The following is a 14,263-nucleotide window of genomic DNA, read 5'->3' as shown; positions in this document are numbered from 1 at the left end:
TTGGAGCTGCAGCTTGAAGTCATGAACACCTGGCTGATGCTGATGGCCTTCTGCAGAATGACGGTGGTTTCAGCAGAGAGTAGCTTTTGAAGAAGGGCCTCATGACCGATGCCAATTACGAAGACGTCCGCAACGCATTGGTGAGGGAAGCGCCGAATTCACACGGTCCTGCCAGCCTCCTGGGTTCGGCAGCGTACTTCATGATTTCCTGGCCCTCGGGGCGGTGGTGTGTATAAAATCGATGCGTGGCCGTGAGGATGCTCTCCTTCGGTTTGAGTTGGTCCTGAATTAGCACTTTCAGCTCCTCGTATGACTTGGTCATTGTTTTCACTGATGCAAGCAAGTCGCTGATGAGGCTGTAGACCGCGGGCCCACAACTGGTCAACAGGATAGCTCTGCGCTTATCTGCCAGCGTGGCCGGATCATCACCTACCAGGTCATTTGCTACGAAATATTGGTTGAGCCGCTCTGTAGAGGTGTCCCAATCTTCACCCTCTGAGAATTTTTCTAATGCACCAACGTTAGTCATTTTTGCGTGAAAGTTCGTAATCTCTTCGCTAGCTGTTATGTCTTTAACACTTTTATGAATGACTCCATGGGGTCTAGTATTGTACTTGAGCTGTTGTGACCTTAGTCGCATTTATTTTAACTCCAGAGTGAGGCAAAAGCATGGTGCGCAGCCTTTTATACTGGGCCCTGTACACCTATGCAGGTGACCCTCAGGTCTCGCACTGCATTGCCCCCTGGTGGCACACCTTATGTGACTATACAGTTAGTATACATGGTCTACATACATGACAATTCTCGTAAATTTTTTCTACACCCTCTCTAAGGCATTCATATCCTTCCTAAAGTGCAGTGCTCAGAATTAGACACACTTCTCGGGTTGAGGCCGAACCAGTGTTTTATAAAGGTTGATCATAACTTCCTTGCTTTTGTACTCTTATGCCTCTATTTATGAAGCCCTGGGTCCCATATGCTTTTTTAAGCACTTTCTCGACATGCCCTGCCACCTTATACGATTTGTGCATATATAACCCATGTCTCTCTTTTCATGCACCCATTTAGAATTCTACCCTTTAGTTTATATTGCCTCCCTTGTCCTTCCTATCAAAGTGTATCATTTGCACCTTTCTGCGATAAATCTCATCTGTCACATGTCTTCTTGAAGCCTAGCACTATCCTCCTCACTGTTTACTAAACTTCCAAATTTTGTGTCATCTGCAAAGTTGGAAATTGTGCCAATACACCAAAGCGCAAGTCATTAATATATATCAAGACAGCAGTGGCCCTCGTACTAATCCTGGGTAACATCACTGTATAACGTTCTGCAGTCCAAGAAACAACTGTTAATAGCTACTTTCTATTTCCTGCCATTTAGCCATTTGCTGCCACTGTCCATTTTATTCCATGGGCAGCAATTTTGCTGGAAAGCCTATTATGTGGCACTTTATCAAACGCCTTTTGGAAGTCCACATACAACACATCAATGGCATTTCCTTCAGCAACTCTCTCTGTTACCTCAACAAAAACTCGATCAAGTTAGGTAAGCATGATTTGTCTTTAACAAATCCGTGCTGGTTTTACTTAATTAATCCACACTTGTCCAAGTGACTGTTAATTTTTTTCCTGGATTATTGTTTCTAAAAGCTTCCCCACTACTGAGTTTAAACTGACTGGTCTGTAGTTGCTGGGTTTATCCTTACACCATTTTTTGAACAAGGGTGTAATATATGCAATTCTCCAGTTCTCTGGCATCACTCCCGTATCAAAGGAGGATTGGAAGATTATGGCCAGAACCACCTGTGGGAAAAAGGGTTCACCCTAATTGCAAACCTCACTATTCTTTGGAGGCTGAACTCCAGGATATAGTCAATGTATTCACTGAGGCATATGAAAGCATAGGCCTTACGCTTAACATTCGTAAGACAAAGGTCCTCCAGCAGCCTGTCACCACCACACAACCCTGCCCTCCAATCATCAAGATCCACGGCGCGGCCCTGGACAACATGAACCATTTCCCATAGCTCGGGAGCCTCTTATCAACAAAGGCAGACATTGATGCGGAGATTCAGCAGTGCGCCAGTGCAGCTTCGGCTGTCTGAGGAAAAGAATGTGTGAAGACCAGGCCCTCAAATCTATCACCAAACTCATGGTCTACATGGTTGTAGTAATACCCACCTTCCTGTTTGGACCTCAGGCGTGGGCGATGTATAGAAGGCACCTCAAGTCGCTGGAGATATATCACCAACGATGTCTCTGCTAAACCCTTGGGAGGACAGGTGCACCAACATCAGTGTACTCTACTAGGCTAACATCCCCAGTATTGAAGCACTGACCACACTCGATCAGCTTTGCTGGGCAGGCCACATAGTTCGCATGCCAGATATGAGACTCCCTAAGCAATGCTTTATGCGGAGCTCCTTCATGGTAAACGAGCCAAAGGAGGACAGTTATAAGGACACCCTCAAAGCCTCCCTGGTAAAGTACAACATCACCACTGACACCTGGGAGACCCTGGCTGAAGACCGCCCAAGGTAGAGAAAGTACATCCGGGAGAGCGTTGAGCTCTTCAAGTCTTAACGCAAAGAGCATGAAGAGGCCAAGCGCAGGCAGTGGAAGGAATGCGCGGCAAACCAGCCCCACCGACCTCTTCCCTCGACGAATGTCTGTCCCATCTGTAACAGGATCTGTGGCTCTTATATTGGACAGTTCAGCCATCAAATAACTCACTTTGGGAGTGGAAGCAAGTTCTCCTCGATTCCGAGGGACTGCCTTTGATGATGATGATACTTTGCGCAGACAGTGAGACCAGCACATGAAGAATTAAAAATTAAAACAACTTTCCGCTGAGCATGTGTTGTAAATTGGCGAACAGGAATTGAAACAAAGGATATGTTCATGGTTAAGATAATAGTAGAATATGTAAGGCTCATTCAGCCATATCTGGTGTGTCAACTTGATAACTCTGTTTGGGGAGGGGAAGGTTTTATTGCAGTAGTGAATCAAACAGAAGAGTTGAGAGCCTGATTATTTAATGTATGTTGTTATGCTGTGACATTTGCATGTATTTTTGAGGTAACATGAATTCTTGATGGAATGCATGAAATGTAGTGATTAAAATTAAAAACTAGTATAAGAAATGTAAGGGAGCATGTTTAGTAGTTCACACTGGAATCATGGAGAGTATGATGCATCAGCAGCTGGCATACACTGGAATCGAACAGTGAGTGTCTGAAAAAGAAAGCTTGTGCTCACACTGGTTTGGTGACGTGTGTTTCTCAGCAGCACTATTACTCGCTTTTGTGTAGTATGAAAATTCATGTGCACTCCTACTGGTTGCGGACAGTATGAGGTTTCAATAAAGAATTGATCCTGCATTACTACAACTGAGTGTGCGTGTAATCTGATGTGACCACTCACACCTTTCAGAGATTGATGTAAAGTGACAATTATATTTCTTTGGGAAGTTGAATTAAGCACGTATATTTAATCTGTTACCCGGGTGGGTAAATTTCCCCAAGTGAAAAAATTGCTTGAGGCACCAGACGAAACTTGGATGAAATTTTGATGTAGCCTCCACTCACACCTTTCAGAGATTAATGTAAAGTGACAATGACATTTCTTTGGGGATTTGGAGCGATTAGTCCAGTTCAATTAACTTGCTGTAATCGAGCACGTGCACAACATAAAACTATATAAAAGGTGTATTCATAATTTTGCATGCAATGCCTCATTGCGATGTATCACCTGTTTCGATGGGTGGTTTGTGTTTCTATCCCGTTACTGGGAGCAGATGACTCGATGTGCAAACTTTTTGGAGAGTTTAATTTGCCAGGTTTATATGAGGATGGGGACATCGTTATTGGCGGAATATTCCCTATCTATAATAAGGCATTGGAAGGAAAGCATTCTTTTGAAATTAGACCAACGCCTTCAGAATGTGTCAGGTGAGACTATACAACGACAAAGATAGATAGGATTTTGAATATTAACGTGGCTTGTGTTTAGTCCTTGTGATTATTTTACAAGTTCGAAGCTCAGGTAAGGAGGAACATTTGATAAGAGCAATGTCTTCATGTCTTGTCCACGTTGAGTGTTCCTTGTTTCGGTCTTCCGTTTTATATCTAATCGGTTTCCTTCCCTTGTAATCTCAAATTTACCTGGAGTCTCCAGACCGCGGGATCCAAATTAATGGCCATAAATCCTTAACCTCTTCCATTACAATTCAAGAAGTCTTAAATTTATCAGGTTGACTTGCGTGTAGACATATTTATGTCCCAACCTATATAACCGTGTCGGCGATGCTTCTAACCTGTAAAATCCATTGTGTTTGATTTGAAGTACGACAATCTTTAATATCACTTTAATAATAATTTTCAGTTTGTACGGAATAGGTTGAGTATGCAGTGCTCCAAAAGTCCTTTGGCTTTTATGTGCCGTTTCTGTTTCTGCCTTTTCATTCCATCCTTTCCTTCTGTGAAACTGTTGCCAATGCAAATCGATAAAAATTTGTATCGTATTACTTTGTATACATACTACCGCTGTATATCCTGTAGTTTTGATCTCAGAGCGTTTCGCTGGACACAGATAATGATCTTTGCGATAAAGGAGATAAACCAGGATCCAACGCTACTTCCAAATGTCACGCTAGGCTACAGGATCCACGATTCCTGTGCTTCACCATCCCACGCTCTCAAAGCTGCCCTGACGCTGGTTAATGGACAAGATGAAATCGTTCCAGAATTTAAATGCAAGGGAGATTCTCCTATTCCAGTCATCATTGGGGAATCTGGATCATCGCAGTCAATAATCATATCAAGGACAGTCGCATCCTTTGGAATTTCAATGGTAAGGCAATTTAATAAAAGCATTCTTCACAAATAGTTTGATGATTTAATATAGTATTAACCAGCGGTATAATCTATTACCATCAATGAGAACAACATAGGAACAGGAGTATGACATTCAGCCCCTTAAGCATGTTCCGCCACTCAATCAGATCATGGCAGATCCGTATCTTAACTCCATCTACTCACCTTGGTTCTAACCTGGCCTAACTGATATCTATCAATCTCAGTTTTTAAATGTTCAACTGACCTGCGGCCTCAACAGCTTTTTTGAGAGTGAATTCCAAATTTCCACTATCGTGTGTGTGAAAAAATGTATCCTGACATCACTCCTGAACGGCCTCGCTCTAATTTTAAGGTTATGCCCCCTTGTTCTGGATTCTCCTACCAGAGGAAATAGTTTCTCTCTATCTACCCAATTACTCCTTTAATCATCTTAAAAACCTCAATGAGTTATCTTTAATCTTCTACAGACAAAAATAATTAAATATATGAATGGATATTTCACAGACGATACAAATAGCTGTTATTTTTCATGCTTCAATAGAAAAAACTGTTTCCACTGCCAAGATAGTCTATAACCAGAGAATACAAATTTAAGATAATTGACAGACAACCAAGGGGAGATGGGAAGATTAATTTTGTACCCAGTAAGTTGTTAAAATCTGGAATGTACTGCCTGAAAGTAGTGGAAGTGGAAGTAGATTCAATAGTGACTTTCAAAAGAAAATTGGATATAAACTTGAAAATGAAAAACTTGCAGGTCTATAGGGAAAGAGCAGGAGAGAGGGACTAACTGGATAGTAATTTTAATGAGCATACAAATCCACAATCAGCCAAATAGCCTCCTGCTGTGCTGTAAAATCTATGATTTGTACTGCAAGTTTACTGTGGTTGCCAAGTAACATCAAACTTGACTCTAGAGCCATGAGAAGTGAAATGGCACAGAGGAGGGAGTCAGCAACAATTGCATTTAGATTGCACCTTTAATGTAGTAAAACATTCTGAGCCGCTTCACAAAAGTGTTATCAATCAAAATTTGACACCAATCCATACCATATAAGGAGATATTTGGACAAGTGACCAAAAGCTTGGTCAAAGAGATAGTATTAAGGAGATCCTTAAATAAGGAGAGAGATGGCGAGAGGTGGAGAGGTTTTGGGAGTAAATTCCAAAGTTTAATTCTAGCAGATGAAGTTGCGGCCACAAATGACAGAGCAAAGAAAATTGGGAATGTGTAAGAGCCCTGAATTGGAGAAATGCAGAGGTCTCGTAGGGTTGTTGGGCTGGAAGTGGTTGCAGAGATAGGGAGGGGTGATGACATGAAGGTCAAGGATGAAAACAAGAATGATAATTTTGAAACTGAGGCATTCAGGGAGCTAATGTAGGTCAGAAGACACAAGGATGATGGTTGAACATGATTTGGCGTGGGTTTGAAAATGGGCAGCAGAATTTTGGATGAGCTGAAATTTATGGAGGGTGGAAAATGGAGGATTGCCTGGAGAGCTTTGGAATAGGCAAGTCTAGTGGTAACAAAGGAATGAATGAGGGTTTCAGCAGTAGATGAGCTGAGGCAAGATAGTAGTTAGCCGATGTTATGGAGGTGGACGTAGGCGGTCTTATTGGCAGAGTGGATATGTCGTTGGAAGCTCACCTTAGCATCAAATAAGTTATGAATGGCCTAGTCAGCCTCAGACAATTGCCAGGAAAAGGGATGGAATTGGTGGCTAGGGAGTGGAGTTTGTGGTGGGGACCAAAGACAACAGCCTAGGTCTTTCCAACTTTTAGTTGGAGGAAATTTATGTTCATCCAGTACTGGATGTCGGACAATCAGAGACAGTGGATCAGTAGGGCGAGGTGGTGATGAGGTCGAGCTGGGGGTCACCAGTCTACATGTGGAACCTAATGTTGTGTTTTCAGATGATGTTCCTGAGGGGCTGCATAAAATGAGAAATAGGAAGGGGCCAAGGATAGATCCTTGCGAGACTTTAGAGGAAATTATTCAGGAGCTGGATGAGAAACCATTGCAAGTGATTCTCTAGCTATGACTAGATAGATAAGAATGGAACCAGGCGAGGGTAGTTCCACACAGCTAGATGACGGAGGAGAGGCATTGGAGAATGATGGTGCAATCAGCTGTGTCAAAAGCTGCGAACAGGTGGATAAGGATGAAGAGGAATAGTCTACCATGGTTACAGTCACATAGGATGTAATTTGTGACTTTGATAAGGGCTGTTTCATTATTGCGGCAAGGGCAGAAACCGGATTGAAGGGGTTCAAACATAGAGTTTGATTTATGAAATCTAAAACTATTTGGATTTGAGATCAGTGGGGTGAAAATATGCTGTGTCAAAACTACATTACAAATGGGTTGGGTTATGTTGTACTTTTTTAAAGTGGCTTAGCTTAATTCATCTGCTCACAGAGTGGCTGTCCGCTTCGCATCTAAACATTATAGGGCAAGTTTTCCTCTTCCTGTGCTTAAAGCTATTGGATTACCTGGACACAGTGAATACACAAATATCTGGTGGAGGAATGCAAACCCATAAGAGAACCCATCTAATTTCCCATTCAGTTAAGTCAATAGATGGAAAAGACCTACTGGTCCATCCAGCCTGTCCCATACTGGTGTGATGCGTCATGCATCGCAATAAGTACACTTGCCATGTACTCTCCTGGGAGAGGCAAAACTCCAGATCAAAACCCAGCCCAAGTTAGGGGGGGAGGGGGTGGAAGGATTTGAAGACATTGCTCTGGCCCACTTAGCTGTCCTAAATATAGACCAGTCGACTACACTGACGGATTAGCTTTACAAGCACCCTTGTGCTAGATCCGTCCCAACCAGAAACAGGTCCAGATCTTGGTTGAATTGAATGCACAGTGTCTTTTACCCCTAAACTTAACTTTGCTCATCATCCTGCAAGAAAAAGCTATTGTTGACCACATCACAAAAAAATTATGTGCATCGCAAACTCTTGATTTCATTTTTCCTTAAACCTTTGCAGGTCAGCTATTTTTCTACTTGTGCATGCCTGAGCAACAAGCATGAATTTCCTACATTTTTTAGAACTGTACCAAGCGATTTATTTCAGGCCAAGGCTTTAGCTCAGCTAGTAGAGCATTTTGGCTGGACTTGGATCGCGACCATTGGAGGCGATAATGCGTATGGTCGATATGGGATTCAAGCATTCAGTGAGCACGTGAAACGAGCTGGAGTCTGCATCGCCTTTTCCGAAACGGTCCTCAGAACATATTCCAAAGAAAGGATACTCAAGATTGTAGACTCTATCAAAATGTCGAATGCGAAGGTTATCCTGGCCTTTGCTTCGGAGGGTGATCTTTACCCTTTGCTGAAGGAAATTGTTCATCAGAACATCACTGGCATTCAATGGATAGCGAGTGAAGCATGGATTACAGCTGCGAGACCCTCCACCAAACAAAATTTCAAATCTCTCGGGGGGACAATAGGATTTGCAAGCCGTAAAATGGAAATCCCAGAATTTAGAAAATTTCTTTTGAGTCTACACCCTTCAACAGCTTCTGGTGATAGTTTTCTAAATGCTTTCTGGGAAACACTTTTTGGTTGCACGTTTAACGCAGATATATCTGGATCTATATTCAGTACTGAGAAATGCTCGGGGCATGAGAATTTACTTAAGGTGAATAATTCCTTCTTTGATGTAACTCAGTTGAGAGTTTCCTATAATGTCTACAAAGCAGTTTATGCCATAGCTCATGGACTCCATAGCTTGCTATTTTGTGAGGATGAACAATTGGGAGTTAATCTCTGTGCCAATGTTTCAAACATCGAGCCTTGGCAGGCAAGATAAATGCATTCGTTAATATTTTAACGCTGAATTTAACGTATGCTAGTTTCAAAGTGGCACATCTATAAACCACTCATGACTTGAAATGTTAGGATGATTTATTGCAAATTACAATTTAAAGATTTTATTTGAAAATTACCAAGTGTTATGAATACATTTATAATTTTAAAAAGTAACATTGACAATGTTTCAGCATTTCAAAAAGAAAAATGAATACATTCATGGTCCCACCTCAACTCAAGTTTGCAGATACAAAATACAGAGAATTACATAGAGCCTACAAGACAGAACCAAGCCATTTAGCCCAGTTGGTCTATGCTAGTGTTTACACTCCACATGTGCCTTCACCCATTCTACTGCATCTCACCCTAAAAGCATGTCCTTGTATTCCTTTCTCCGTCATGTTCTTATCCAGCTTCCCCTTAAATGCATCCATGCTATTCACCTATGCTACTCCATGTGTAGCAGGTTCCACATTTTAACCACTCTGTATTGCCCAGTGTGGAAAGATGTACACAGAATTGGAAAGGCCCAGATTCTATTGCTGTTCCACGTTGACTTCAATGATCTTAGTAGAAATGGCATCGGTAATTTGAACTTGGGTGGAGAAAAACAGACAAGGCTCTTGCTCCTGTTTGCTATCCTACGACCCGCACTGGACCATAGAAAGAAAGAAAGTAAGACTTGGATTTATACAGTGCCTTTCATGACCACTGGACATCTCAAAGCGTTTTACAGCCAATGAAGTACTTTTGGAGTGTGGTCAATGTTGTAATGTGGGAAAAGTTGCTATTGTGTGGACATTGGATGAGGACGGGATTAGAGTCTGGTGCGATCTCCTCCATAATCAAGCAGCCCAAAAGCAATCATTGTCCAGACCCACATATGTACAATGATTAGTTGGTTAAAGTACAGCTGCATGAGCAGTAACCTGGGAAACATATACCTTCACCAGTTCAAACCCTCGCTAACCAGAGAAAAATAGAACTGCCTGGGGAGAGAGAGGAAGAAGGTACCAGTCAAAAACTTGCACTTGCAGCACAGTATACCATTATACCATACTTTACATCAGAGAAGTCTAGCTTGATTCTGGTTTTGCCTGTTCATGTTAGTAATGTAGGGACAGACAATGTATAACTTGGTGAACAAGTGCTCCTAAGCTCTGGAATTTCCTCCATAAATCTTTCTGCCTCTCTACCTCTCGTTCTTTAAGACACTTCTTAAGATCAGCCTATTTGATCAAGCTTTTGGTCACCTGCCCTAATATCTCCTTATGAGGCTTGGTGTCAAATTTAGTCTGATGACACTCCTGTGAAGCACTTTGGGATGTCTCTTACTATTTTAAAGGCACTATATAAATGCAAATTGTTGCTTATGCTGTAGGTTAAAAAAATACAAGTGGATTATGTTATTTGAATGTCTTAAAAATGAATACCTTAACATGCCTTTGGATCTTTTTCTAATCAATAAACTCTGCTTTCTGATTGCTGCTCCAAGCTCTTTCAGCATTTGAAAGAAGTAAGATTTACAAACCGCCTTGGAGAACATGTATATTTTGATCCAAATGGGGATCCCACTGCATCATACGATATTATAAACTGGCAGATGAACCGTAATGGTCTGGTTGAACATCTAACAGTTGGTTATTTTGATGCATCTGCAGCAACAGGAAAAGAATTTATGATAAATGAAGATAATATTATATGGCAAGGAAACCAAACCAAGGTAAGCCTCTGTGTAAATGCTTTGTTCAATGAGTTATTACTTCATTAGTGGAGGAGTTCAGAACAAGATAGCATAACCTTATAATTATAGCTAGACCACTCAGAGGTGATGTCACAAAGCTTTTCTTCAGGATAGTGGAAATCATAGACTCATAGAATCTTACAGCACAGAAGGAGGCCATTCGACCCATCATGTCTGTGTAGGCTTTTTGAAAGAGCTCTCCAATTAGTCCGACTCCCATGCTTCTTCCCCATAGCCCTGCAACTTTCTTCCTTCAAGTATTTATCCAATTCACTTCTGAGTTATGACTGAAACTGCTTCCACCACCCTTTCAGGCAGTGCATTCCAAATCATCATAATGCGTGAAAAATAAATCTCCTCTCACCTGTGGCTCTTTTGACTATTACGTTTAAATATGTGTACCTCTGCCAAGGTAAACAGTTTCTCCTCATTTACTCCAGCAAAACTCCATATTTTTGAACGCCTCTATTAAATCTGCCGTTAACTTTTGCTGCTCTAAGGAGAACAATCCCAGCTTCTCTAGTCTCTTCACATAACTGAAATCCCTCACCCCTGATATTATTCCAGTAAATCTCTTCTGCACCCTCTCCAAGGCCTTGGTATCCTTCCCATAATTGGCCAGAATTCTCCAGATGAGGCCTAACCAGTTCAGTAGAAAGGATAACTTGCATTTATATAGCGCTTTGCATGATCTCAAGACATCCCAAAGTGCTTTACAGCCAAGGAAGTACATTTGAATGGTAGTCAATTTTGTAATGTAGGAAATGTAGCAGCCACATTTGCATGTAGCAAGCTCCCACAAACACCAATGTGATAATGACCAGTTAATCAGTTTTTTTAGTGATGTTGATTGAGGGATGATTATTGTCTAAGACATATTGCTTTTCTTCAAAATAGTCCCTTGGGATCTTTTTATGTCCACTAGAGAGACCAGACGGGGCTTCAGTTTAATGTTTCATCAGAAAAACAGCACTCAGACAGCACAGTACTAGCTCAAGTCTTTCTAGTGGGACTTGAATCACAATCTTCTGACTCAGAGACAAGAGTGCTATCCACTGAGCTAAGTCCAGTGATATTTAACAGAATCCTGAGTTGCTCTCAGGGGAAAAAGGTTGGAAAGTTTTCAAAGATATTTTGCTCTTGTCACATTAGGGCTGTTTGTAACTTTCGGTGCTGGCAGAAAACGGGTGTAGCGGATGAGCCACACTTTTTACACCCAGCCTGACTTTCCTTTCCATTAAAACTTGCTTTCCACCACTGCTGAAAGTTATCATCTGTCCTAGTGTGGTTTTGTGCTACTCGGAACCTTTCAATGTGCTTGTACTCGCTGTAGAACATTTTGACGTCTGAAGGGGATTACAGAAATAAAACATTTCTTCATGGGGTTCCTTCTGGAAATTTCACTCTGCAACAGAAGGAGAAGAAAAAGGAGAAGCTGCACCTTCCTGTGGCTCACTTGGTATATGAGCATTTCAATCACTGCCTCAGAGAATCTGGGGGCTCTCGCTAAAATCACCCCCGAATATTGCTGCCCATTATCCACCATCAATTTGTGCACATCCCCTCCCACCCTCCCAATCAGCGAGATGTTTAAAGGCAGTGCCATTAGCATATGCAGCTCACTAATTACATTTAAATAAGGGCTGGTAATGAAAAGGCACAAGCCCCCTATCCAATGCATCTGGTGGGTAGAGCAGGCTCCTGAATTAATCTATACCTGAGAAGTTGCCTCCAATAAATTCTCATCCTTAAAATCTTAGATACAATATATTAACATCTCCTTTTCATTATAAAGGTCCCACAATCTGTATGCAGTGAAAGCTGCCCACCTGGCACAAGGAAAGCCGTACAAAATGGACAACCCATTTGCTGCTTTGACTGCATACCATGTGCTGAAGGAGAAATCAGCAATACAACAGGTTAGTAAATGACATGTCACTGTTTAATGAAAAGGTTTTAAAAACGTGCACTTTCTGCACTAGAATAATAGCACATAGAAGGCAAAATAAATACATTCGTAGGAAAGGGTTATAATGTGTGCTGATGGAGTAAATAAGGAGAACCTATTTCCAATGGCAGGAGGATAAGTAACCAAAGGACACAGATTTAAAATAATTGGCAAAAAACAAGAAGGGAGATGAGATGATTTTTTTTTTACAAAGTGTGTTGTGATCTGGAATGCACTGCCTGAAAGGATGGTGAGAGTAGATTCAATAATAACTTTCCTGAATCTGAAGCAGATTCAATAGTAACTTTCAAAAGGCAATAAATACTTCAGGAGGAAAATTGTGCATGGCTCTGGGGAAAGAGCAGGGGAGTGGGTCTAATTGGATGGTTCTTACAAAGAGCTGGCACAGGGATGATGGGCCGAATGACCTCCTCTGTGCTGTTCTATGTTCCTCTGTTCTATGATTCTATGAATAATGGAAACCTGTAGTTAGTAACGTGAATATATTGCTGATTAAATTCTCCTAGATTCATTAGAATGCATGAAATGCCCTGTGGAATACTGGTCCAGTGATGACAGACAAAGATGCGTGCTGAAAGAAATGGAGTTTCTCTCCTTTGAAGATACGATGGGGATTATCCTGATGGCAATGGCATTATTTGGAGCATGCATTACTTTGATGATTGCAGCTATATTCCAATATCGCAAGGACACACCCATCGTGAAAGCCAATAATTCTGAACTAAGTTTTCTGTTACTGTTTTCATTGGTACTTTGCTTTCTGTGCTCGTTGACATTCATTGGCAAGCCTTCAGTCTGGTCCTGTGTACTCCGGCACACGCTTTTCGGCATCACGTTTGTCCTCTGCATGTCCTGCGTACTAGGGAAAACAATCGTCGTGCTGATGGCATTTAAGGCAACTGTTCCCCAAAAGAGCACAATGAAATGGTTCGGGGTGATGCAACAAAGATTCATTGTTTGCGCATGCACTTTCATCCAAATTCTGATATGCGTTACATGGCTTATCGTGGCTCCCCCATTCCCAGCAAAAAACATGAGCTATCATAATGCAAAGGTCATTCTGGAATGTAATGTTGGGTCTCCGATAGCCTTCTACTGTGTATTAGGCTACATTGGTATTTTATCATGCCTATGTTTCATGTTGGCTTTTCTGGCTAGAAAGCTGCCAGGCAATTTCAACGAAGCTAAACTCATAACCTTTAGTATGCTGATCTTCTGTGCAGTTTGGCTGACATTCATTCCAGCCTATGTTAGCTCACCTGGCAAATACACAGTTGCCGTTGAAATCTTTGCCATTTTGTCATCCAGCTTTGGTCTGCTGTTCTGCATTTTTTTCCCGAAATGCTACATTATCTTGTTCAAACCAGAGAAAAATACAAAGAGGGATCTTATGGGGAAAATACCGTCAAAAAAACTTTAAGAAATACCCAACAGTGTGAGAAAGCTAATGCGAAAAAATCTTTCAAAAAAGGCTTAACAATTGGCACAGTCCCGTGGTGACCCTCATGTCAAATCTGGCTATTGCCTTGCTATAGCATAAGAACATAAGAAATAGGAGCAGGAGTAGGCCATAAGGTCCCTCGAGCTTGCTCTGCAATTCAATAAGATCATGGCTGATCATCGACCTCAACTCCACTTTCCCGCCTGATCTCCATATCACTTGATTCCCCTAGACTCCAAAAATCTATCTATCTCAGCCTTGAATATATTCAGAGCCTCAGCATCCATAGCCCTCTGGGGCAAATAATTCCAAAAATTTACAACCCTCTGAGTGAAGGAATTCCTCCTCATCTCAGTCTCAAATGGCCTACGCCTTATCCTGAGACTATGCCCCCTAGTTCTAGACACTCCATCCAGGGGAACAACCTCTC

At 41.7% G+C, this 14,263-nt stretch overlaps 1 protein-coding gene across 1 annotated transcript; it reads left to right on the top strand.

The window, feature by feature from the left end:
* The first annotated feature begins 3,798 nt into the window (after nt 1-3,798).
* Nucleotides 3,799-13,812, top strand: LOC139265425 (extracellular calcium-sensing receptor-like). The gene is made up of 6 exons (XM_070882428.1): nt 3,799-3,950; nt 4,560-4,851; nt 7,856-8,671; nt 10,175-10,402; nt 12,219-12,342; nt 12,899-13,812. The coding sequence occupies exons 1-6, from the start codon at nt 3,805-3,807 to the stop codon at nt 13,810-13,812; spliced, it is 2,520 nt and encodes an 839-aa protein (XP_070738529.1). The 5' UTR covers nt 3,799-3,804.
* Nucleotides 13,813-14,263: the final 451 nt, after the last annotated feature.

This window comes from Pristiophorus japonicus, chromosome 6 (genome assembly GCF_044704955.1).
Source record: "Pristiophorus japonicus isolate sPriJap1 chromosome 6, sPriJap1.hap1, whole genome shotgun sequence".
Taxonomy (NCBI): Eukaryota; Metazoa; Chordata; class Chondrichthyes; family Pristiophoridae; genus Pristiophorus; species Pristiophorus japonicus.
Note: the sequence above shows the minus strand (reverse complement) of the source record. Positions and strands in the feature narration are given on the sequence as shown.

What these genes read in the sequence shown, in the direction of transcription:
- LOC139265425 (XM_070882428.1), top strand. Translation starts at nt 3,805, where the DNA reads ATGTGCAAACTTTTTGGAGAGTTTAATTTGCCAGGTTTATATGAGGAT. An exon ending in CAAACATCGAGCCTTGGCAG is followed by an intron (nt 8,672 to 10,174) that starts GCAAGATAAATG and finishes TGCTGCTCCAAG; the next exon opens with CTCTTTCAGCATTTGAAAGA. An exon ending in AGAAATCAGCAATACAACAG is followed by an intron (nt 12,343 to 12,898) that starts GTTAGTAAATGA and finishes AAATTCTCCTAG; the next exon opens with ATTCATTAGAATGCATGAAA.